The 25,998-nt window shown below is 39.5% G+C and overlaps 1 protein-coding gene across 5 annotated transcripts in view; it reads left to right on the top strand.

Annotated features, from left to right (window-relative positions):
• The window catches only part of stxbp5a (syntaxin binding protein 5a (tomosyn)), a 99,785-nt gene that overhangs the window by 68,815 nt on the left and 4,972 nt on the right, over positions 1-25,998 (top strand). For 2 of the 5 annotated variants that reach the window (XM_067572304.1, XM_067572303.1), the window contains 14 exons: positions 3,802-3,925; positions 7,180-7,258; positions 8,437-8,591; positions 10,924-10,996; positions 11,279-11,426; positions 13,522-13,589; positions 14,836-14,876; positions 15,139-15,359; positions 17,189-17,370; positions 17,725-17,850; positions 18,304-18,455; positions 20,348-20,410; positions 22,491-22,544; positions 24,784-24,834. In XM_067572304.1, the coding sequence (XP_067428405.1) occupies positions 3,802-3,925; positions 7,180-7,258; positions 8,437-8,591; positions 10,924-10,996; positions 11,279-11,426; positions 13,522-13,589; positions 14,836-14,876; positions 15,139-15,359; positions 17,189-17,370; positions 17,725-17,850; positions 18,304-18,455; positions 20,348-20,410; positions 22,491-22,544; positions 24,784-24,834 (1,537 nt within the window). The remainder of the gene's footprint in view (positions 1-3,801; positions 3,926-7,179; positions 7,259-8,436; positions 8,592-10,923; positions 10,997-11,278; positions 11,427-13,521; positions 13,590-14,835; positions 14,877-15,138; positions 15,360-17,188; positions 17,371-17,724; positions 17,851-18,303; positions 18,456-20,347; positions 20,411-22,490; positions 22,545-24,783; positions 24,835-25,998) is intronic. The other 3 variants (XM_067572306.1, XM_067572305.1, XM_067572307.1) reach the window with 2 other exon arrangements.

Raw genomic sequence — 25,998 nt, 5'->3', positions numbered from 1 at the left:
TGAATCTAAACTGTTTACTGCCTTTTCTTATGTCCCTTGGATGCTAGCACAATATAAAACATTAGACTGCTGTTAAAAATTACATAAGAACATGAAATAAATGTATTGATAGATTAGACTCTCATCTTCAGTGATTGTGGTTATTTAAAAAAAATAAAGCCTTTCCCTAAAAGTAATCCAGTATACAGCTTAAGCCTGTTGTATACTGTGTTGATTTGCCTGCCATCAAAGCAGACTGGAAGTCCAAAAATGAATCTTTGAAAAGTTTATGTCTAGCTTCATCCCAAGAGTCCAATGATCACAAATAATCAAAGTTTTACTTTAGACAGAATAAAGGGTTAATGACTTTCAGGATCCCCTTGACTTTTCATCAATGTGTCGAAATTTCCACTTTTATACTTTGAGTACAATGAGTAACATTGCCTTTTTTTCTTACGCCACTCAAAATCTATGATGGCGCATCATATTTTTTGATACAGAAGACATCTTAAGTGGTAAATAGAAGCTCACAGGAGCTTGTTTCTTTCAGGGCTTATATAACAGAACAGAAACAAAATGGATTTCATGTTCCGAAAGCAAAAAGGGATTGCTCTATGGAAATCACTGTTGACATACTTGCCCCCAAATGCTTGTTTTTTAGATTAAGCCTTTTTTGGTTGAATGTTTTTCTACTTGAACTGAATTACCATTGCTGTGAGAGCCTCTGTGTGTGTGTGTGTATGTGTGTGTGTGGCACTTCAGGGCTAAGCTGTCTTTGTGTCCCAGTATGACACAATGCTGGCAGAAGCTATTCTAATTACGTCTATGATATGCATGCTTATGTGTACGTCTATTTTTCTTCACCGATCTCATTTTGTGTGTTTGTTTTTGTCTTTGTCTTAGCGTGTGTGTGTGTGTGTGTGTGTGTGCGCGTGCCTATGTGTGGGGACACATTTCCTTGTGTGTGTGTGTGACTCTAATAAATGTTGACTGAATTCTCTCATCCCCCCAATCCCCCAAAGACCAATCTGTGAAAACTGACCTAATGTAATGAATCATGAAATTTTCTTTTTAATTGGTATTGTTTGATATGATGAGTACCATGTGTTTCAATTACCCTACTCATTTTCCAATTAAGCACAGCGCATTGTTGCCTATTGGGACTGTCACGGCCAACAATGCACTGATAGAGTTCTATAACTCAGTCTATCACTGTCAGGGCATTTACGATGGGTGAATGAGGGCTTTATTCTCATAAAAATTGTGAGAAGTTTTAGTGTTTAGCATTGTATTGAGTATATGCTCCTCAAATCCTCTATCTAGGCCACAGTCAACAACTTATACCCTCCTTCACTAGTATCAGAATTCATTAAAATATCTTCAATATGACTTTCGCTTTAAAATGTACATGATATTATCTTACTATGAGCATTAAGTTTCAATATACTGATGTCTGGACCTAAGTCTGCATGACTATTTTCCATATGACATATAAATCATACAGTATAATATGATTAAATTATGTTTCTTTGGCATAGTATGGTTAAAATTTTCACAGAATCTGAACTACATCCACACCACCTGGCACTGCACACCGGTGAATCACTTCTGGCAGCAAATCCTTGACAACCTCTCTCTCCTTCTGGGCTTCTGCATCCCACCATCCCTGCTACTTTGCCTACAAGGACACACATCCGGCATCGTCTTAAATAGGACATCTAAGTGGTTACTCATCGTGCCTGTAATTACTTCCAAGAAAACAGGAAATCAAGAAACTCCATAACCAAAGAAAAACTTGTAAAAATGGAGTGAGATACTGCAGGTTCAGAGCTGAAGTCATGTTTAGTTTGTGTGTCGTTGCGGGAGTGGAAGGGAATGAGTCACTAAGAGGATAATGAAATAAGTGAGTCTGTGTGTCTATACGGCATGATGTCACATAACCAGACCCCTGGTCTCATCAAGCCCACAGTGACCTGGAGGAAATCCCAATGAAATGCAGGATAATGAGACCTCTGAAAAATCCTTAAGGCTGTCATTCTGAAAGCATTCACCTCAGGAAGCTCTCATTATTTTTTGTGCATGCAAACATATTCTCTATTAAGTTGAACCTTGTGAGTTTGAGGTCTGGCCATGCAAGACAATATGAAGAATACTTCCCCAGCAGGCAATAGAGGAGGTTCGTTGCCCCTCAGAACAAATAAGCATGATAAAATTTATTTTGGGACAGATAACATTAGATGGGTATATCTCATGTGTCATACAATACACAAGCCGACAATGGAGCCATCTCATTTAGCGGATTTTCAGAAAAACTCTTCGGTGAACCTGACACGCAGCACAATTTATGATTAATGGCACACTGAAAGCAAAATTGATATACACATAAATAAATGGCAGTTGCAATTGGAGGAGATTGACTTAACCCGAACGTGTACTCACATCGACAGCAAGGTAATCATTCATTTCAGATGAGCGACGTGAGACAAAGTGCAGCATTTGCGAGACAAGGTGATAATGGATGACCGGTGGTGAGTTCACACCGAAACATTAAGTAGAGCTTTAGCTAAAATGGCAAAAGAGAATGTGTCTCTGAAATGTGTCTTTTTTTCCCCCTACGACAAAGCTCTGGGCTCGTGGTGGGAGATATTACTGATCCTGCAGGTATTCTGATAAGAAAAGGCCACAAGCACGCGTGTAAAAATTCATGTGACAAACCCTGTAAAACTGCTTTGGAAGCTGCTGTGAGCTTCACGCAGATTCGGCGCACGTCATCATATTTACTTAATGTCAAAACGTTCGCGCAGGTTTAATTATGAGTTATGAAAAGGGCATCAATAAGCAAGGTTGCCCTTTACTGACATACTTTGGTCATGATTGTGTTTTCAATGATTGCTTGTCAGATGATAAATCATCATGAGCCTGGCTTCCAACGGCAACAAAACTGTTCAGATGACAGGGACGATGAGAGGGCAGAGAGGGCACCGTCTCTCCAGCTCTTGTCTATCTTTCTTTGCTTGTCTCTGTGTCAATCTCTGCATTTGGTTCTTTGTTTTTTTTTCACCTATGCTTTTGTCTTGATTTTGCAGCCCTGACTCAAAGGTTGCCTCTTAAACTTCCCCCTTTTATTGCTGAAATTCCAGTAAACACTGTACATATTGGAACTGTGATTACTTTTATTTCCTTTTTTAATCTTGCAATTGTTTCTGAACTCCACTTACTTATTTAATGCACACTATTCACAACTCTCAACCTCAATCTTTTAAATTGTGATTCCTATGATATTCTCTCTTTCCCACTCTATTTTCTGCCTAACTAAATGCTTTTACTTTTACCTTAAATCATAACAAGTATCTTAAATCCATGGCTCCAAATGACACTAGATTAACCTAAATGCACCATTTCAACTGTGGTACAGTTATATTGAATGCTGAGGACATTTCCCAGGGAATGTATCTTTATGAAATAGTATTTTAAATTCATAACTATGCTAATAAAATCTTCCTCTTGGCATTTCTGAATAAAATGACCTATCCATTCCTGCTTCTCTCCACAATCAGCAAATGGCTCATAAAAAGGCTTCTTCTAATATATTCATTTATGCTACCGGAAATGCTCTGAAGCCAGAGACCAGATCCTTTTATCTCACTTTCACCATCTGTGCAATAGTATATAATCCAAAGTCTCGGGTGTTTAACCCACATATGAACATTGTGTACCGTATGGCTGCGGCAATGCAACAAACTTGTAGCGTGAGGAACATAGTGGCACATGATGTTTCATCCTGCTGAACCGCTGACCCCCCCTCCTCCTGTTGTTTCCTAGGCGATCCACTCAGTTGCCTGGCATCACGAGGGCAAGCAGTTCATTTGCAGTCACTCAGACGGAACTCTGACCATATGGAACGTCAGAGGCCAGGGCAAGCCCATACAGACAATCACCCCACACGGTAAGGAGAGGTGGAGACACACTCTTACACACAGCATGTGCATGTTGATCTCACTTTACAGTACTTGGGTGGGCTGCTTATTCCTTCAACCCTAACCTATGGCACCAACTGATATACTAACATAATCCAAGCATATTGTATTGTATTGTGAAGACAATGAGGCTCTGATCTCAATTGATACAAAGTCTTAACCATGACTTTACACTTCACAGTCTTATACTTGATCTTTTTCCTATCCTTGAACATTTTAATCACTCAACACAGAGAATAGTAATCAATTTGACCTTGTTGTCCAGTGCTGTGCACCATTTATATGCCTTAAAAGCTAAATTAATAAAATAAATAAAACACAGAATTATATTGTGACACCTATTGGTCTGAGTCTGAGACCGCTTTGCTGAAAGTGGTCTCAGACTTTTGGACCCAGACCATTAGTCGCTATTAAGTGAAGCCCCTAAAAAAACTCTATCCTACATTTCCGATAATGCAATCAGTAGCATCTTTTGTTAGACTCTCCATGCCTGGTAAATGCCCACGTCTTTCAAACTCCACTCCCCAAGAACACTAGCTTTCTGCCAGCCTGTACTTTGCAAGCCAAAGCCAAAATAACCCAGATGACATTATCAGGTTTATTTTTTTCAGACTTTGGAAAAGTTCCCTCTAGTGCTGCAGAAGACATTACACTGTACAACTGTTTCTACAGGCTGAGCTGCACCCTTACTGACTAGTAGACTGAACTGGATTTGTAAAATTGGTGGAGCCACAACAGTTTGAATATTTGTAGTAGTATTCTGAAATAATAAAGTCTAGTAAAAATAAGTGGTATTTCCTGAGGTAGGAAATATGAAAAAACTATTTATATTTGATAGTTTTCTCTAAAAGCTTTTTTCTTATGAAATATTGTTTGAGTTCATCTCTTCAGGCGTCTAAAAATGATGTAGATTAAACAGTCTAAGACAGAAAAATCACTATTCCTAAGGGGTTACAAGTAGACATTTTTTTGTATTTAGGAGTCACAACTGGTCTAAGTGACTGAGTTGATTTTCATATATTATACAAATACTTGCAGAGGATAAAGTTTATGTGAGATAGCAATCATTTCCAGAGGTTATTACATAAAAAGCAAAGACTGCTGATTTAAATTAATTATACTTACATTGATTAACAATAACAGATGTGTTGTCCACTTCTTCATTGGCCCTGTTCACACCTGGCATTAATGCATCTGATCACAAGTGGACACCTCTAAGTAGTTCAGTCAGTTCACACCTGCCATTAGAATGCGTCTCCACATGTGTCTCAAGTGACCACTTGTGATCGGATCTCACCTCCCTGCTCTATATGCAAATAAACAAATACATCATTTCTGTTTGGTAAGACCAAATACGGTGCAGAAGAGAGCATAACTCAGGAGACACTCAGCAGCCAGACATTTCTCCATTAGGAGTGGCTGAGATCGTCACTCAAATGAGAATAGCTGGTCCATCTTAAAGGTCAGTCCACCTTAAGTGAGCCTGGTCAGGTTAGGCTTACCCATTAATGCTAACTTCAGGGCTAACCCCCTTCAAGTTAATCAGCAGGTGGCAAGCAAGACACAGGAACTTGACTTGAGTCTTGAGGAGTTTAGCATTTATTCACTGCCACATACAGCCTAAACTGTAAACACATTGCACTGCTACGTTCACAGCTATACTGCTAACTTCATACTCTCTGCTCCAGTCGCCCCTTGTTGTTTCGGACTTAAATATGATACCGTTCACACTAATGAGTATGCACTTCCGCTTATGCAGAGGACGTCAGTTGGCCCAGGACACATTTGGTACACACTGCTTAAACAATGTGGCCACACACGGCCTAGACCACCTCCAAATGTGGTCTGAGCCATCGGATAACTCAAAGCGCTTTACAATACATGTCAACATTCACCCATTCACACACATTCATACGCCGATGGAAGTGGTTGCCAGGGATCGAACCGCCGGTCTTCCAATTTGTAGACGACCCACTCTACCTCTTATTTGTGTCCTCAATGCATCTTGGCTGCATTCAGACCTGTACTTAGAGCTGTCCACCTGTGATCGGATCACTCAAGACGCATTTTAATGCCAGGTGTGAACAGGGCCATTGATTCTGCTTGGTCCTGTCACTTTGTTTTTTTTACACTGCAACTTTTACTATCCACATACTGTACAAATGCCTTTAACTACCTCTGACTGTCACGTGACCTTCTCTGTGCTTATCGTAGCCATCCCTCAAGAGTCTCCCTACATGGCTCCCTCATCATTCCCTCATTTCAGTCAGAGGATTATTGTCAGTTCAATTATGTCCTGCCTCTGTTTACTTTACTTTGTATATGCATACATTACTGCTGGTGCTCTGATTATTTCCTGCATAGAGTGAGTCTGCTCTTTTGAAGATGTATTTTAATCCATACTCCTCTGTCTCCCCACACACCTACTCACCCCACAGAGCACTTTGACAGTCCACCCAGATGAAGGACCTGGGAGAAAGTGTGTGTGTGTGAGTGCGACAAATGGACAGAGAAAGCAAGAAAGTCAGAAAGAGGAACAAAGAAAGAAATTAAATAAAAGGAAAAAAAAAACATCTAACCAGTTTCTCAAGCTGGTTTTGTGTATAGGGGATTGCAGAAAGGATTTCACCACACAGGCTTTTTAATTAGTTGTTTCTCCCACTGCCACATGCATAATTAGTTTGGTATTTAATGGGCTATTATGCAAATTCCTTTGACAGGTTTAAGTAAGGCTTATAAGTCCTCCTTTAATTGTCTTTTTTTAGATATCTGTTATTTAGATGTAGTTATTAAAAGTAGTTCTTTATTATACAGACCTGCCTTGTATAACCTGCCTTCAGGCTCTTCAAAAACATTCTAGATATATTCAGCCATGCACTCTGCATTCTGTTACAAAACATGAATAGGTCGGCATACATATGATGAATGTGCAAATTTCCTTTACATGGACCTCCCTTGAGGTTTGGATAGATGGATTCTGTAAATCATCCATGATCGTCACACCTTCTTTGCATGTCCCTGCCCCTGCATTTGTCTTTTCCCTCTCTGATGAATAGCCTTTTGTTATTGCATGACTACTGTTCAGAGCAGCATTTTTAAGTGCATCTTCTGGGGGGAAAAGAAAATGCGATGACAGGAGATGGGGGACCGTAAAAGGAGGAGAGGGGTTGAAGAGGGAGTCAACTCGCAAACTAAAGTAATTTTCTGTTTGTTCTATTTTTAGGAAAACAGCCCAAGGACGGGAAAAAGCCAGAGCCTTGTAAACCCATTCTCAAAGTGGAGTACAAAACCACTAGAAATGGGTAAGGTCTCTCACTCTCTGTCTCACACACATACACACGTACACATGTTTGGACGTGAATATGCTTATTTATACACAATTGAGGCAAAAGACACATCAAAGTTATTTACAGTACTGGGATTAAAAGCTGTTGCTGAGGCAATGTGACTTACAGATGTGTGTGTTCTTCAGACTGGAAGCTAACCAGAACTCAGTGTTGCATCAATCCAGCAAAATCAACTATTTCTCATTTGCAACCCCTCCTCTCTTGCCATTATGTTGTTACTGCGTAGGTTATAATAGATATATTGTGTTCTGATATTGAAATAACTTGTGAGTTTCCTTCATCTCACAAGCATTCATCTCATCAAAATTATTCACTCTAACCTTATTTTTGTGTATCAGGACACATAAAGGCCCTTTTACACTGTGTGATTTTGGGTTGTTTGAGAAGAAAGTTTACAATTGTGAGAGAAACATGGTAAAATCTTTGGTCGTCAGTCCAAAATGGTGTTTCTAGATTGCACTATGAGACATGTGCACCGACGACCAATGTGGAGCTGTTGACCGGATCTACAATAAGGTGTTCTGCCTTCTGTCAGCCAATCAGAAACTGTTTTTGGCAATAATATGTACAATTACTGAGCACTTTATTAGGAACACCTGTCCAATCTAATGCAATCCAATACAACAGCTCTGCCATAAATTCTACTTTTACGAAGCTTATACATTTTCAATTTTTGTTGACATTATCAGAAAGGTGATAATTCTACTTTATGTTTATTAGATCCTGTTCATGCTTTGTTTTAAAATGTGTCTTGGGCAATAACAACAGAAGTTATTTCAGGACACTTTTCACATAGAGCAGGTCTAGACTGTACTCTTTAATTTACAGAGACCCAACATTCCCCCATGAGCAGCACTTGGCGACAGCGGAGAGGAAAAACTCACTTTTAACAGGAAGAAACCTCAAGCAGAGCCAGGCTCTTGGTGGGCGGCCATCTGCCTTGACCGGTTGGGTTGAGAGAGAAAGAGGGAGGAGGAGAGAGGAGAGGGAGACACAGAGAAGCACAGCAACAACAATAATAACAATAACAATGATAATAAAGCTGGACCAAGAGGTGTGTAGTGTATGAGTGTATATAAAAAGCCACTCATGTCCTTGCATATTTGTGTGTGTGTGTGTGTGTGTTGTTCTAGGGAACCCTTCATAATCCTTTCTGGTGGTCTCTCCTACGACACGGTGGGCCGGCGGCCTTGTCTGACGGTAATGCACGGGAAGAGTACAGCTGTGCTGGAGATGGACTACCCTATAGTAGACTTCCTCACACTCTGTGAGACACCATACCCTAACGGTGAGTGTGGATGTGTGTTTTGTTGTGGCTGTGCACACACGTGTTTAGAGTGTGTGTGTGTGTATGTGTGTGTGTGTGTGTGTGTGTGTGTGTGTGTGTGTGTGTGTGTGTGTGTGTCTGAGTGCTGATTTGTAATCTCATCCTCCTGTCTGAGAATGCATTAGGCTCACACATACACACAAATTCACAAACACCTTTATGTTTTTTAATTATGTCGGACGGCTTGCCCCTGTGTTAGTGTGTTGCTGTAATAAATCTGAAATTTCCCAAGGGGAAGGATCCTATTCCACTTTCATTATCCGACACACAGAATATTACATTTTCATTTCATCTCTTTGTACACAATAGCCTTCCATCTAAATTAAATTATTGTTATATATCCTGTATTGAGGAGTGAACAGCTAAAACAAGTCGGAGTGGGGCTGAATGATATGTAATCCAGTATGTAAACTCTGGTGCAGCGTTATCTGGCACATAGAGTATACAGCTACAGGAAGGATTAGTGAGTTGTGTAATAATGGTGACTTCATTATGTCACAAGCAACCTGATGTCACTACCCGCTGATTTCATCTGGTAATGGACATTCCTGGGTCTTTGGATTACACAATGCATGTCTGGCTGATGTGTGTGTGTGTTCATGCTTAGTGTGTAGACGATTTTGATAATTCATGATGATGTTGCTGCAGATGATGCAATGTGCATAAATGCAATTCGCACACCAATGACTGAAAAAAATGTCAGACAAAGTATTAAATGCATACAAGTACATGAAGAAAAACTAGCAGGGAGATACAGTATGCAGTCAAGATTAAAAGGTGAAGTAGAACTCATAAAAAGAAATACAATGTCACTCAGAGCAAACTAAATTTGATCAAAAGCTTTTTTGACCACTTGGAAGTCACAGTTTGACAAAAAAAAAATCTCATCACAGGGTCCACTTGCTTGGCTTTTCTGAAGCTTTCAACTACATCTCGTTGCCTTTCTCAGCAGATGCTCTGTATTGAGCATCTGTTGAGAAAGGCAACAAGATAAAGCTTTGGAAAAAACAAGTAAGTAGTAACTGTTAAGAATTTATCTAATAAGATGCTAGATCTCCTGCCTTGTTAGCCAAATTAAAGCTGAGGTACTCACCCAATGTGTTTTTATTTTAAACTTATGTCATTACTTATTTGCCTTTCACGTCCTTATTTGCAATGTGGACAAACTTTCTCTTTATCATATAAAAGATTTTTTTTTGGACTTTTTTTTAGTTAATTTATCGGTTTGTATCTTTAGGTAAATTAGCAGTCAGGCTGGCCATAAATGCTGTTGTTATTTCCATCTCCCAAATGCAGAAACGAACAGACAGGATGGATACAGAGAGCTGGACTTACATAACAATTCACAACAGGATGTGAATCATTTGTAGACCAGTGCCAGGGAAATAAAAAGAGAAGGACAGTGAAAGATGTAGTGACAACAGTTTTCAAAGTATTTCAGCCTTGGCATACTGTGACGGCCTTTGACCTGCTGCTCTAAACAACAGATTCTTCTCCAAACATTGGTTTGAGTAAACACACACACACACACACAAACACACACTTATGGACATACTGTCTGTATGGTGTGTGATGTTATTTCCAAATGAGGCATCCAAATGAAAAGAGGAACTGTAGCTGCTCTCTATACATAATTTAAAAGTCTGTGCTTTATTACTGCAGTGGACCCAGGCAGCAGGCGATTTTAAGGTCAGAAAAGCGGATTTGTATTTCTTTCCTTTCCCATAAATTGGTGAAGGTGCCCTTTAGTGAAGCGTTTAACCCGCAGCTGCTCTGGTTAAGTGGCCGACAGTAGGAAGCTGTGTGGCTTTGCATACTTTCACTGAAAACATATTCTAATGATCTTTATGTTCTGTTTGTATTATGAACATTTCTCGCAGTTCTGTTTTTCTGGCTGTGTTAATATGTATATGTCTGTTAATGGAATCAGTGTATTCATTTTTATCAATTAATTCATTACAGTGGTTTGAAATCCATTATAACAGAGACTCATCTTAAGGTGGAATATGAATTTTTACTCCCAAATCAGATTGATACAAATATTTAACCAGGGAAATATCCCCCACAGATATAAATCACATAGATTAATAAATTTGAAGCATTAAGCTTTCCTGCCCTCACGTCTTCAGGGCACAGATATGATAATAACATTTGCCATATAAAGTCTGAGGAATTCTTCCCCTGTGGTTTGCAGATTTCAGGGGGGAGTTCTCTCTCACTCTCAAGGAATTACAGGACTTACTATAAAGCGCGGTGTGATGAATGGCTTGTCTTGTTTTGTTTCACTGTGCAGATTTTCAGGAACCTTACGCTGTGGTGGTCCTTCTAGAAAAGGATTTAGTGGTGATCGACCTTGCACAAAATGGGTGAGTCTGACTCTTTATGAAATAACTCTTCATCATCTTGACTCTCTCAGTCGACCTGTTATTGCTCATTATCTTTATTATATATGGCCCGTTATATCATGATAACAACTTACTTTCATAAATCTCTCTGTAGATGTTTAGCATTTATTGGATCCCGATTTGGCCGCCAGCTTGAAGCAACCGTGCAGTACAGTACTGAATGAGACTAATGTACTGATGCTGGGCAGACAGACTAATGTACTGTCATTAAGAGTGACTTTGTCTGTGCTCTCTTTTTAATAGTTACCCCATATTCGAGAACCCCTATCCTCTGACTATCCACGAGTCTCCTGTGACCTGCTGCGAGTACTTTGCCGACTGCCCTGTGGACCTCATACCTGCACTTTACTCTGTTGGCTCGCGGCAGAAACGACAGGGCTACAGCAAAAAGGTATTATATACAGTATGTTGTAACAACGCATCTTGTTGTTTGGTGCTGTGTCTTTTTTTTTTACTGCTGTGGAAAGAAGATCTTTCACCTGCAAAAAAGTGGTAAATATCAGGCTTTGGATTCAGACCCTAAGAATTAAAGAGCAAAGGCTTCTTTCTACGTTTTGGCATATAAAAGGAAAAAGAGAGAAGAATTTGTTGAAGAAAAAGATATGCATGCTTCCTCTCAGTATTGGAAGCATTGCAGCCATGAGAAATTCAAAGACTCCCTCCAGACATATTGTAAGTTATATAAAAAAATACTCTGCTTGGCATAATAATATGTTTTCTCCTCAAAAAAGTACAATTATCTCATTAAAAACCTTAAAATTCCATCTATTCCTTCTCTCTCATTGAAAAATGTATAATCAGTGAATATGCAAATATTTTTCATTTCAAAAATTTAACTGCTGGATACCAGATGTCTCCTCCTTCACCAAAAAATCCATTCTCAGTGTTTGTGCACTGGAGGCTTCAAGTTTCCACATCACACTTCTGTAACTTGCACACTCGACCACCATTAGCCTCCGGACTGGTTATGATGTCCCAAATCATGCTCTTCAGGCCCACCCCTCAAATTCAGACTTTGAATTAGCACAGAGAAACTTTCCCTCTTCAGCAGATGAATGTGAAAACAGCCCTCTAGTGTCAAACTCTGCAGATACATCATTCTGCACAGTGACGGTCAAACATTCAACTACAACAGGCAGAACACATTTTTTAGTAGAGGGGGACTTAAAATGAAGGGTTTGAAAAACTGGTAACACTTTATTTCACGGCACAGTAATTTCTGAATGTTTTCCTAATAAGTCCGGAGAAAGTTTCCTGGAAAGAAACATAGTACTAGTTATAGGGAAAACAAGAACTTCCTTGAAATTTAAATTCAAGTAATTATTTTTAATGAAGTTCAAGTTTAAAGAAGAAATTAATTAATTGAATGTACCATTATGCACAATGTCTTCTCACTATAATTACTACCAAATCACATAGTTCTTGTTGGGGAAATTTCCTTGGAAATTATTAGTAAGTTATGATGAAACTGCGGACCTGTAAAATAAAGCGCTGACAAAAAAAAACTTTTTAAACAGAAATAAATTAACAAAATGATATAAATTACAACTTCTCTTTCACGAAGTAACTCCTCCCGTAACAGATTAATGATGTATAACAGCATAATAGTATCCTGAGGGTGGAATTTTCACTCATGTCGCTCTGGATAGCGGTGTCATAAAAGAGCTTAATGCCTAAATTAGAAATGTAAATGTCCCACATTACACTAACCGTCATGCCATATGCCTTTAACAACAAGGTTACAGGATGAAGAGCACGTTAAGACATTACCCCGCATGCCATCGCTTACAAACTGTGTTCAGCGTGGGTTCATTTGTATCATTGGTACTCCCGTATTTTTTTATCAATGTTTCCGTGAAACTAAATGGACTACATAATAGTATCATATTACCTAACAATCCTCTTCTTTCTCTGTACACCTCCTCTCTCCTCTCATTCCCTTCACTTATCTGCGTATCATCTGAGACAGACCCCCTGCTCTTTCAGCCGTTATGTATGCCTGTGTTCTTTTCTCTGTCGCCTTGTTCTAGCTTTCTGTCGGAAATGTCAGCATGTACTGACCCAAACTGGCTGCCTGGCTGCGGCTTTATTTTATTTATTTTCTTTTCTTTTTTTTTTTTTTTTGTTAAGCAAAAGGCCTGGCTGAGCAGCGGGAGGGCATTCTCACATAAAGATCACTATGAGTCATCCTGGTGACCTTTGTATGTGTCAACGTGTTCAAAGCCAAACCCCCCACCAACACACACACACACTCAGATGGAGACACACACTCGCTGAGGTGCATAATGTATAATTGCAAGACACGCTGAGAGACGTGCACAAAGGACTCCTGCCTGTTCTCCCATGCGCACTCACACGTGTGCGGTTTTATCATCTCATCTATTTCTAGAATGTTTCTATTGACATGCTGAATATTGACAGAACTATTCTTCTTCTTGTACTCTCTCATCTGCTCTAATATAATATAATGTCTGTTGTTTATCCAGGAATGGCCTATTAGTGGTGGAAACTGGGGTCAAGGCACACAGAGCTACCCAGAGATCATCATCACTGGGTAAGACAATACTTATCTCATTAGCATTAGCATTATCGTCTTGATGCAACTCCATTACTTTCACCTCTGCTGCACTGTCAGGTCACCACAGCAAAGGAGCCATTCTTAAAATATTCACTGTAGGTCTTTATATATTCCAGTCATGTGCACTCTGCTCCGTTTTGATGTTTATTATCCCGCACTAAGCTGTCAACAAGGGGAGAGGGGGCGTTTTTAACAGAACACACATGCTGAAGAAGTGACATTGAGGTATGGGTTTGGCAGTAGGAGGCTCTCGCTCCTCTCCCTCCTCTCTCTCTTCCTCTCTTCTCTACCCCTACATCCCGTATTCATATTCTGTCTGGATTTCTCTCTCTCTCTCTCTAAGAGTGCCACAGCCTGCAAATTATTCCTCTCCCAAACCACTCTGCTGAATCGGCAACAAAACAAAGAGGAGTGAGGGGAAAATGACAACAGAAATATGTTGGGTTTTTTTTTCTGTCAATGTAATTTTCTGTAACAACAAATGGAGAAGCTGTCACCTGCTGATGAGAGCAATCCTGTGAAAAATCATTTAACATGTATTTAATTCATTTTTAAGCGATCAATGTTGTTCTGCTATTAACGCTATTTTCACTGCTTGGCCAAAAGTATGTGGATGCCCAAACATTAAACCCATGTGTAATTGTTTTTACATCTCGTTCCAAAACTATGGTTTTGCTGCTGTTGAGTGATGAGGCCCCGCTCCAACTCATGTCAAAGGTTTTAGATGGGGTTAAGGACTTTGTGCAGACCATCACTGGAAACCATCTCTGAGCACTTTGTATTGCCTTTGATTTGTTTGAAAGGTGCTATATAAATGAAGTTTGATTGATTGATTGATTGCTTGATTGATTGTATCGACCTCGCTTTGTGCATGGAGGCAATGTCATGTTGAATTAGCATTCAATTTTCCTGTATTTTGGGACTAACAGCCTCAGACCAAAAGTATTCAAAAAGTTTGTTGTCAGGAGTGTCCACAAACTTTGGACAATATAATGTACCTACCGCTTATTTCCTGGTTAAACAGCCTTGCTAGATAATTTATATATAATGAAAAATAGTCAAATTTTGTTAGGAACAGATGTGTGAGGTGTCTATGTGTTGATATTTGCATAATCTGGAAGACTGGAATTCAAAATGCAAACTTTTATCTATCCAATTGTAGGACAACAGGATCTCAGAATCTCTCATTCCTTTTTTTTCTCTTCATCTCTTGAATTCTCAGGCACGCTGATGGAACTGTGAAGTTCTGGGATGCCTCTGCAAGTGAGTCCACTCAACAGCTAAGCTTCCCGTCATCCGTCATGCTTCCCCAAATTATAATTGTTTTTTAGAATTTTAAAACAAACAATAGACAACAAAGTACATTTTAAGCTTTAATTAAATTTGAAGTCAGAAAGGGAGGATGAACAAAAGAAAATGACACACAACTTAAATTCAAAACTTGTATACTACTGTATATATCTGTATATATCTGATATCTTGGATAAAAACTGATCCTACTCTCTTTTCTACTTTTTTTTTCTAGTAATGCTCCAGGTGCTCTACAAGCTCAAAACAGCCAAGGTGTTTGACAGAAACCGATCCAAGGAGGACAAGAGCAGCATGGAAGTGTCAGATGAAGACCCCTTTGCCATTCAGATCATGGCCTGGTGCCCTGAGAGCAGGATGCTGTGTGTGGCTGGGGTGTCAGCCAATGTTATCATCTACCGCTTCAGTAAGCTGGAAGTAACTACTGAGGTGGTGCAGGTGGGTAACAGTTTACATTATGGGTCAAATGCGTCTTTCTTGGTTGTTTTTTTTTAATACGTTAACAGAAAAAACATCTATTTCCCCTTTCACATACACACACACGTACTCGAATATCTGCCTAGTCAAAGGCAATATGGTTGCCATGCCAACAGACGGAGCAGTGAAGAAGCAAAGCTAGACCGTCATTATAATCTGCCTTGATGGCAACGTAAGTGCTTATGGGGGTGTGATGTGACTCAGTGTTTAATGACATAAAGAGAAATGCTGTTTAATCTGTGTGTGCATGTTCGCAGCTCCTATATTAGAAGTGAAAAGGAGCACGCATATATAGGCTTAGTTTCTGATGTTAGACTAGGAGCGGTGGAGTGTTAAATTGGTAACCAGCAAGATCCTTTATTTATATATAATTCTGGCAACAGTTTTCTCACCAAGCAGTCATTGCTGTGGTGTTGTTGCACTAGACTTCACGGAGATCGCTTGTCAATCAAAGTACGTGGGCGGTACTGTGATTTTTTGTTTTTCCTTGCAGGTCTGTTAATCAGTTTTAATGATTCTAGCTGGTGCCGTTCATGATTTCAAACTCTTTGTCCTAAATGTGTAATTATTCTGTTCTTTGAAATAAATGGAGTGCAAAAAAACAGAAGTTTTCATGAACTGGATATAGGTTGAATCGAGGGTTATTTTTTATTATCGATTCATCTGCTGATTTCTTTCTCGAGTAATTGATTAGTTGTTGGTCTATGAGATGCCAGAAAACAACAGTCAAGGTGACGTCCTCAAATTTCCTGTTTTGTTTATCCATAAAAACTGAATTTACTATCATCTAAGACTAAAATAAGCAGCAAATCCTCACAAATATCTGGCTGGAACTGGGGAATATTCTGCATTTTTACATTAAAAATGACTGAAACTATTAACCAATTATCAATTAGTTGCCAAGTTTTTTTTCTGTCGATTGACAAACGGATTAATCATCAAATTGTTGCAGCTCTAGTTGAACAATAATGATAATAATAATATATTTTATTTATACAGCACTTTTCAGGGCACTCAGAGACACTTTATATAAGAATCAGTAGACTCTAAGAACCTTGCTCTAGAGCACCTTGGCAGCACTTGTTGAAGAGGATGAATTAAAAGACCGCCAGTGAGTTTCAGCCAGCGCTGATGCATGTGTCAGAGAAATTTCAGACACTTTTTCCCTACACTCCAAGTGTGTGTGTGTGACTGGGATGTGAATCAGGACTAGATACGCAGTGGTAGAGAGCTGTACTGTAATTAGGAGAACAGCCTCCCTTTGCGCAAGGTCAAACACCTCTCTATAACCTTGCAGAAATGAAGGTAGAGGAGGACAGAGACGGGCGGGAGTGAGAATCTGAAGAAGGGCACTGATCACTCTTTACTCCCACATATCAGTGGGGCTAATGAGACTGACAGAATGCAAAAGAGAGGAGCTTATGAGCATTGTGTGTGTGCGTGTGTGTGTGTATATATATATATATATGTGTGAGTTTAGGTGATGTGTGTGTGTGCGAAGGCGGAGGTTGGAGAGAAATAGCCTGAAGGAGGCATTAGAAGGAATGGAATATTTCAGTCTTGGAGTACCTCTTTGACTCTCAGTCTGCCTACACACACATCAAACAAATCTCTATCATCAAAGTGACTCTGTGAATGTATGTGGATGTCATTCACGGTCGAATGATTATTCTCATCCTCAGAGGAATTCATGAGGAATTGTTGTTTACAAGAATTTTGTGCCTTTACTTGACTGCTAATATAATTTCTCCTGTGAATGTGTATGTGTGTGTGTTTCCTGCCTTATATAGTTATTAGAGGTGCGAATGCAGTATGAGCTGAATGACACAGAGTCTCCAGAAGGCGGGGGTGGAGGGGGGGAACAGACGTCGGCGCTTCCCACCCCTGGTGCCTCCCCTCAGACAAGTGGCCCACCATCGCACCCCTCCACCAGCAGCAACAACTCTGACGGAGGCAACATGCCCTGCCTCAAGTATGAAACACGCACACACACACATATACGCACACACTTACATAAACTCTCATAAGCACCAGGAGCGCTCGCACTCATACCCATACACACTCATACACACGAGAGTCTTGCCTTCTGCCTCAAGCACACTTGCACAGACTTAGTCGGCGCCTGAAGCATTCTCAACCACAGCCTCCCCATCATCCCCTTGCAACCACTTATGCCAGACGCTCAACACACAACTGCTTCAGAACTGCAGCTGCACCACTTGTCATTCTTCTTTTTTTTGTTGTTTCTCTGCCTTTTTTCCCCCTCCTTTCTGTTTCTCTTGCGGTATCTGTTCCCCTCCATTTCACTCCATCTTTTTCTCTCCAGAGTGCGCAGCACTCCTATGAAGCAGTCCCCAGGTTACCAGGTAGATTTGGTGGTCCAGTTAGTGTGGGTGAGTGGAGAGCCTCCTCAGCAGATCACAAGTCTGGCGCTCAATTCCTCCTACGGCCTGTAAGTATAGATGCAGCAACATCACAGCTCCCAGTGTTTTTGTTTAGTAAACCTGTTAGGTATTTTATCTGCATCAAGCATTTTCATCTGAAGTGATAAAAATATGACTAAAAACTATTTCGAACATCTTATGAAGACAAAAATATGTGTTTAAAACTACTACTAAGACAGGCACACAATCTTGCAGTCCAAGCAGTCAAGTGAGGATGTAAGTCCCGTTGGTAATATTTGCCTACGGTGACAACCAGGCCTGTCAACACAATTTATAACTGAAATGAAAATTTGGGGATTCCAGCTGTTTGTGCTCTGACTGCAGCCTCTTTAAAACTCCAAAAACCAAATTACACCCCATAACCAAGTTTCTCTAACCCGTATCTCCTCTTCTCTATTGCCTTTTCGTCTTTGTTTCTTTCTTTCTCTCCTCCCTCCTGCTACTCTGTAACCCCTCTTCAGTGTGGTGTTTGGCAACAGTAACGGTCTGGCGGTGGTGGACTATGTCCAGAAGACAGTTGTGCTCAATTTAGGGACGGTCGAGCTGTACGGCTCCAATGACCCCTACCAGAGACAGCCCCGCTCTCCAAGAAAGACACGACAGCCCTCTGGAGGTAATCACTCACCACAGCTGAATGATCTCATATACTTTATATTTGTCCAGTTTCAAAAGCTAAATGGCTACACATCAAGTTTTGAAAGCTCTGAAGGTTGTCAAAGTCTCTGGGATCAGCAAAAGATGACTAAGATCCTGTTCACTCTTCTGTCAGTAAGTTTGCATTAGCACTGCTCTGTATATACAATTAAATACTGTATATCAAGTACTGAGTAGGTGTCAGCTAATAAAGGGGCGGACATTTCTTCAGTTAAAAATGTGTCTCAGCATCTGAATAAGTTGAACCATGATCTGTAAATCCTGCTCTTATTTTAAAGGCAAATGAAACATTTGGGGAAAATTGCACAAAAAATCAATGAACATCAAGTACTGCTCATCAACTTTTGTTCTCATACCATAGGAACAACTTTGACTCTTTCTTCCTGTGACAAGCAGAATTTGTTACTACAATTGTCCTCTCCTTCATAACCATACTTGACTATAATACAGTAAGCACATACAAACTACACTGAGGATAAACAATCATGTTAAGCTCCAATGAGAATGAAGCCTAACATGACAGATGGCAGGTTTAAGGATCGTATCTGTGATCAAAATCTGTGTATTCAGGTATTCTTGGTTTATTTTCAGTGAAGGTCTGGGTTAGAATTATAATTACAATCAGTCTTTCTGTGTACATGATGGGTTTGTACCACTGGAGCTTACTAACAACAACCACTCTGAAAATGTAGCAACCTAAGAGGTCCAACTTCCCTTAACTGTAAACTGAACCAAATATTAGAAGGAAATAAGTCTTATGACCTCATGGAGAGAAATAAATAACATACGTTGCAGCTAAAATGATGCTTTACTGACTTAGTTTATAAGGCTAATGCAAGACAGAGCACTCTGACAACACAAACACTCCTACATCTGGCTTTGGTCGACGTTCTCTCTTTGTCCCTATGTCCATCTGACTCTCTCCTTCTCTCCTCTTCTCATTCACACACACACTCACACTCTCTCTCTCTCTCTCTCTCTCTCTCTCTATCACACAGCCCATCCCTTTTACACACACTGCACCAACCTTCATAGTAACACTGAAAGATAATGGGACCCTTTCAGGATGGACACACTGCCACCATGTGTTAGATGATGAAAATGCATCTACACAGATGATGCCGCAGTGACATGGCGACGTACCGCCCAGACTCAACCAAAAGTTTGATGGATGGATTAGTAAGGCTTGTGTGTGAATGCCGAGGGGTTTGTGAGTGTTTGTGCACAAATATGCTATGCTACACATGTGCACGCACACACACACACACACACACACACAGAGGCAAATGCTCCCATATAGACAAGCACACACACATGTAAATACACACAGAGCATCTGGTGTCAGTGACTGGTAAGCAGTGGGCTGGCACCTGTCAGAGCTTGGCGAGTGTGAGCAGTAATCAGACGTCCAGCTGTGCTTCTCTGCCAACAGGGACTGCTGTCTGCTTGGCTTTCTGCCTCACAGGACAATGTCACATGCGCACACACACACACACGGGAAAAGGAGAGTTTAGCTTTAAAACTGGATAAAGAAACGTTAAAGTTGCCTTAATCTCCCTCATGTTTAAAGTATGAGTTGTATACCCAATGTATGAGTGGAACACTTACCTGTCAAACGAAAAGAACATCAGGTGTGGAAATCATCCATTTCTATGTATGCTCTAAGCCAGTCTCCCAAAAACATGCAATATTTCTAGGGGCAGTTGACATCTGATGTTCTGAAGTGGCAATGTTTGATTAAAAAAGAAGAAAAGGAAGTGTTATAGGCACACGTAATGAACAGCCCAGCTGTCCTTTTTGACTTGCTTTATTTTGGATTTAATGAGTTGAACTGTGTGATCTCTGTTGCAGGTTTGTGCGACATCAATGAGGGCTCAGCAACATCAGAGGACCGCTGCAAGTCCCCTACTTCAGGTAACATGTCTTTCGGTGTCTTTTTGAAAGAAAAATGGGATAAATATAACAGAGTCTTTGTGCTTACTAGATGTAAAAATCCAAACAGTCAGCCAGTCAAAAATATACATATAATACCATGTATTTGAATGCAAGAGGAGAATTGGTTAGGGAAGAGGATTAATGTTTCAAAAGAGCCTCTACTTTTAATAGTGTTTTATTAAAATTGTTGCTCATCAAACTGGAATTGTACTGAAGGGTTTTTTGGGTTTTTTTGGTTGAACCATAAAATTGTCAATTTCCTCCTACCTCAGTCTTTAGAAATGCACTGTTTGAGTTTAATACCGTACGTTTATGGGTTTTCGAGAGTATTTTTTTCCCTAGATTCCATTTGTGCATGCATTCTTTTACCATTTTGCAGAGTTCAATAGACAGGAATAAATGTGTTCTAATCTCTTTCAGTATCCTGGAAAACTGGGTTATAGACTCTATCCAATCTCTATGATTCTAATTCAATGTGACAGCTAAGAATTATAAATTGAATGAAACTGTTAAACAAAACTCTGCATTCTGGGAGAGAAACTCATTAATTTAAAAATAACTCGAGTATTAGTTGAAAAGAAAAAAGTTCAATTTGAAGGGCTGTGGGTGTTTTCACATGCACACATATAGCTGCATAATAGCATAATTCTGAAAAATATCCTAGAGTTAAATGTGTTGTATCACTTGATACTAATTAACTTCTGACTTGGATTTTGAACAGGGATCTTCTGTCAGTTAAACATTTAAATGTGTCTGGGTGCACTGTACTGAAGAGATTCCTTATTATTATTAACTTATTAAACTGTTTTCACTTCGGTGAGTATGACTAAGTGCAAACACAAATAGATTGTACTATAAGATACAATATTTTATTTTCATCAGCTGTATGTCACTTATAAATATTCAGCCTATTTGAAGATGACTTCTAAGAAGTGAGTTGTGTATTACAGCAATGAGATGCTCTGCTGCTCGTTTACTTGCCTCCTTCTTAATCTACATCATTAGTATTTCAGCTGAAGGTGTCGGAGAGAGAACAGCCCAGATCCATCTCATTAGGGGCAACTTGGCATTAGCACACTGAAAATAAGGAGCTTTTTAAAAAGGTCAGACAGAAAACAAATCTCAAAGTCGGGGAGTCCTGTTTCCAGGTATGATGGCTGTCCCAACCCCCATGTCTGGTGCCAGCAGACTGTGGCCTGATACATCTGTCTGCTCTGCATTATTCATAGGACAGAGAGAGATAAGGTGCCTCCCTGCAAAAAAAATCTGCTGTTAAGTCTCAGTCAAGTCAAAGTGTATTTGTCTCTTTTTCTTTTTTGGTAAGTTATAAAGTCTGCCAGTTGAAGAAAAACAATTATAATATCTTTTCATGGAGTTTCACCTGAAATAAGTTGCAAGCTGTTGAATTCAGACTCATTTAGTGGCAAGATAGTGTCAGTTGAGTCAAGAAAATTATTGAAATAACTTGATTTGCATGAAAAACAAATTAAAGTGGTCATACTGTAATGGTCATTGCATTAAACATTATAAGGACATATAGTACACAAAGTGTAAATAGCACCCTCGTTTTTCTCTTTTTTTGCACACTTGCAAATCTTGTGAGTGTGTATGATTGGTGTTTTAATTACAAATGTTGCTCATTATGATAGCCAAATTAAACTGAAAAAAAAAATCTTCTCATTTTAGGCACAAATGTAATATAACTTAAGATGTCATGTAGACCTTTCTTATCTGTGAAATTAAAAGGGATTGGAGCCTCAACTAGACTCGATTCGCTCAACCAGTTGTTTTTATCATGAAAATCAGTCAGTTGTAATATTCTCTCAATGTAAAAACACTCTGATGGTGAATCCTTTTCAGGATACAGGTTTTTACTTCAGAAAACCAGATATTTGAACAAAACCAGTGTCCTGAATTTTGAACCAGCAACTTTGCTGCTCAGGATCAAAAGAAGTGACTCATAAGGTGAACAGCGATAGCTTGTATATAGTAACAAGCCAAAGGCTGTGTCTAACTTCACATTTACTGTACTTTACTTTCCTCCTTACACCCCCAAAAGTGTTGACGTCAAACAGCAATCTACAGCAATTCTACAATGGCGGTGGTAGAGGAGGTAAGATTGGCCAAAGATTTTCATAAGAGCGTGTTTAGGCAAGACAAACGTGGTCCAGATTTGTCCCCCCTGTCTCTGTCCTCCGTGTCATAGTCACCATAGTGGGAAGAAATACTCTGACAAATGAGAGCTGAAGCTCGGATTCACATCTGAGTTAGCCTCTGTTCCACTATCTTTTGGTTCTCACTGTATGTAAATATAAACAACTGTGCCTTTTCCTTTGTTGAAATGTCAAGGTTTACTGCTCCTGTTTACTTCTGTACTCAGATACTGAATACATAAGTAATTGGACAGAAAACTACATCGAGAACTAGAAGCTCATGGAGCAGAGGCTAACCTGGAAGTTGAGTGGGACTGCGGCTGTTTATAGATACACCTCAGTTGCCTAAGACTCACATTGCATGCTACATGTATGTAGCACGAGTGTCAAACTGTACATGTGCCTGCGTGTGGTATCTGTCCCGGCCTCCTCTACACTGACTTGATTGGCGTTCTTTGTCCATAGTGCAGTATGATGACATCACAGAACCAAGAGCAACTCATCTGTCCAACTGTGTCCTTGTGAACCTCCAGTGTGTGTTGATTAAATAGATGATTTCTTATCAACTACTTAAGTATATTTAAACTAACTGACCAGTTAAAAGTGAAACTTTTTGTGTCGGTCTAAATGAGGGAATCTGGAGCCCATCCTCTTTTAGACTCAAGTGAGAATGAGTGCAGGTAGAGTTTTGACCTTGTCCAGACCTGCCACTACTCCAACCAGTGTTGTGGATTCTTTACTTGCCCCAGCTTGACGTCATTTACAGGGTCTGTTAAAATCTGAAATTTCACAAGGCTTTCTGTTCAAAATATTCTAAGCTTTAAAACATAGCTACTCCACTGAAAAGGCTATTTTAACTTAAAGGCATCCATGGTACACCCACACAGGTTTTTTCATTTACTTTGTCTAATTTGAACAAATTTTATTTGCACTTGTGAGGGCAGAAACATTTCCCCTTTATCATTCTTATTGGTTCATAGAGTTTGATGACCTCACATAATTGTCAACATAGCTCCACCCAACTTCTGAGACCTGAGCTGAGGTCTGATGAGCCTGATTAAATGAAAACACCTGTGTGGACATGCAGGGCCTTTAAATTCCAAGGTAAATAGAGGGTAACATTTAAAACCATCGGTTTGTAGACTTCTGTGTATTAGTTATGAATAGGAGCAAGACAACAGCAAGATTGCACTTTAAAAAACTGATTAAAAAACAAAAAACTGGAAGTGACGAGTATCAGACCTTCAGAGCATGCTTCTGCCACTTTATTTTCAAAATGGAAACAATCTAATTTGATATTAAAAAATATCCCGTTTTTAGCTTTGAGATGTCAGGCCTGCTTTAGAGAGATTTCTTATGAATTTCTTTACTTGTGATTAGTTTTGCAAGTCCAATGTAAGAAAACCTGCTACTTTGGTTATAATTTTATTATAACCATCATTAGTGAGCATAATGTTTCAGTGCACGCATGACAAGGGTCCCACTAACATAGTTTGTTCTATACATTTCTCCTACAGACAGAGATATAATATTTAAAACCCTTATCGGTTTTCTTTTAGATTGACACTCTTTAAAAAGATGGAATGATTAGTTAACCTGATTTAAAGAAGTGGAATGAGGTGATCATGGTGGAAGTTATTTGCATATATGTCGCAATAAAGTGTATTTTGTACTCGTTGAGACAGTTTGGGGTAAGTATGCCTAATTCAGTAACCAAAGTTGGCCTACATTAGCCTACAAAAACTAGCAGTCAGTAGCTTTTTACTTCTTTTCCCACTATCTTCTTCCATCTCCTGTTCAGTATTTTCTGTTTCCTGTTACTCCCTTGTACTTGATGCATGCTCCTGTGGCATGAGGGTCCTGAATGGCTGTGCCGTTTTGATGCGTCTCACCAGTCCTCTTTTCCAGGGCATTGTGCAACAGAGGTCACCTCGTTTGTTTTGTCTGTCACACAGCATGCCTCTGAAACACAGGGCTGTCTCTGAGTCCTCATGCAGTCTCCTCTTCCTGTGTGAAGCATTTTGGCTCTCGATGTCAGTGAAACAATCCCCAGGCACTTGTTCAACAGCCTTTTGTTGTTTTTTTGTGTATTTTAGCTTTGTGCACAGTCCTACCCCAATGCTAGTTAACTAGCTTTGCATGGCATCGTGTGTTAGCTTAGACGTGTGTTTGTAAAGAGGGATGTTCTCTTTTTTCCAGCAAAGATGTCACGGAAATTAAGCTTGCCTACTGAGCTAAAGCCAGACTTGGGTAAGCCTTGACTTCGTGTCTCCAAACAATTTGTATGAAATGCAGTATACTTTTCTCACTCCGACTGGACTCCACCACATTCCATTAGTCCAGTTTTTTTTCTGGTTGTTAGCCTCAAAATTGGCAAGCTGTGCAGATGTTTTTCTTAAGTTTGCATGAGACAAAAGTAGCACTGATCTGATTGAAATTCGTTGAACTGAATCAAATTTTTGGAATTAAATTGAGTGTGAAATGTTCTTCAGTGCGCTGACTCCCACTTTTTTGACCTTGGTGGGGGTTTTACTAGAGGTCAGTGGTGCTAAGCTAATCTATGCACACTCCATCTCACTGTAAAGCTTTCTGTAACTTTTGCAGCTTTCTCTTTCTCTTCTGTGTTCTTCGTGTCTTTTGTTTCTCTGTCTGATTGGGTCCTTACAAATTTAATTAAACAGGCAGATCACTTATCATTTTTATAAAGAAAGAAGCATTACCTTCTCAAGGGGTGTACACCAGTTTTTCCTAAAATCCTAAAGTATCAAGGACCTTGGATGGAGTTTTTTTTTTTTTTGAAGGGTAAAATTAAAATGTGTGAGTGCCAAAGATATTTATCTGTGTGTTTTTTTTTTTTTATATATATATATATATATGTTTCAGTGTTATAGTGTACATGTGTAACCAAAATGCCTGATAGTTATTTCATGAATATTTCATAAAACTACTGATTGGGGATAAAACACATTGAAAATGTTGATCAGTTTGTGTAAATATGCAAATGTTCGTATTGTATGTATTTGTCTGTATTGTACAACACATGAAAGCTGTAATGCTGTAAAGTTACAGCCAAATAGGTCTCAGGTGATGTTGCTCTACTTAGAAAATAAGTTATCCATCTGTCCTATACTTACCCACCGCTAAGTATGGAACCCAATACTTTTGGTTTTCTTTCCCAGTTTCCCATGTATGCAGAATATATTGCCACACCTTACAGCGATCAGTCATAAACAAATACTGATTTACAGCTGGGGTCATTAAGTTCACTCAGAGTTTCAAATGATAACTACAGGTGCATTAAAACTTAACTCTTCTATTTACTTGCTTCGGATGTCTTCAGTGTGCTGTGAACTTTTAACCAGAACACCATTTCACACCCAAAGGTTTCATTTGTAATTATGAAAAACTTTATGC

This window comes from Thunnus thynnus, chromosome 18, assembly GCF_963924715.1.
Source record: "Thunnus thynnus chromosome 18, fThuThy2.1, whole genome shotgun sequence".
NCBI classification, from domain to species: domain Eukaryota; kingdom Metazoa; phylum Chordata; class Actinopteri; order Scombriformes; family Scombridae; genus Thunnus; species Thunnus thynnus.
The sequence above is the reverse complement of the archived record's forward strand: the minus strand, read 5'-3'. Positions and strand labels throughout refer to the sequence as shown.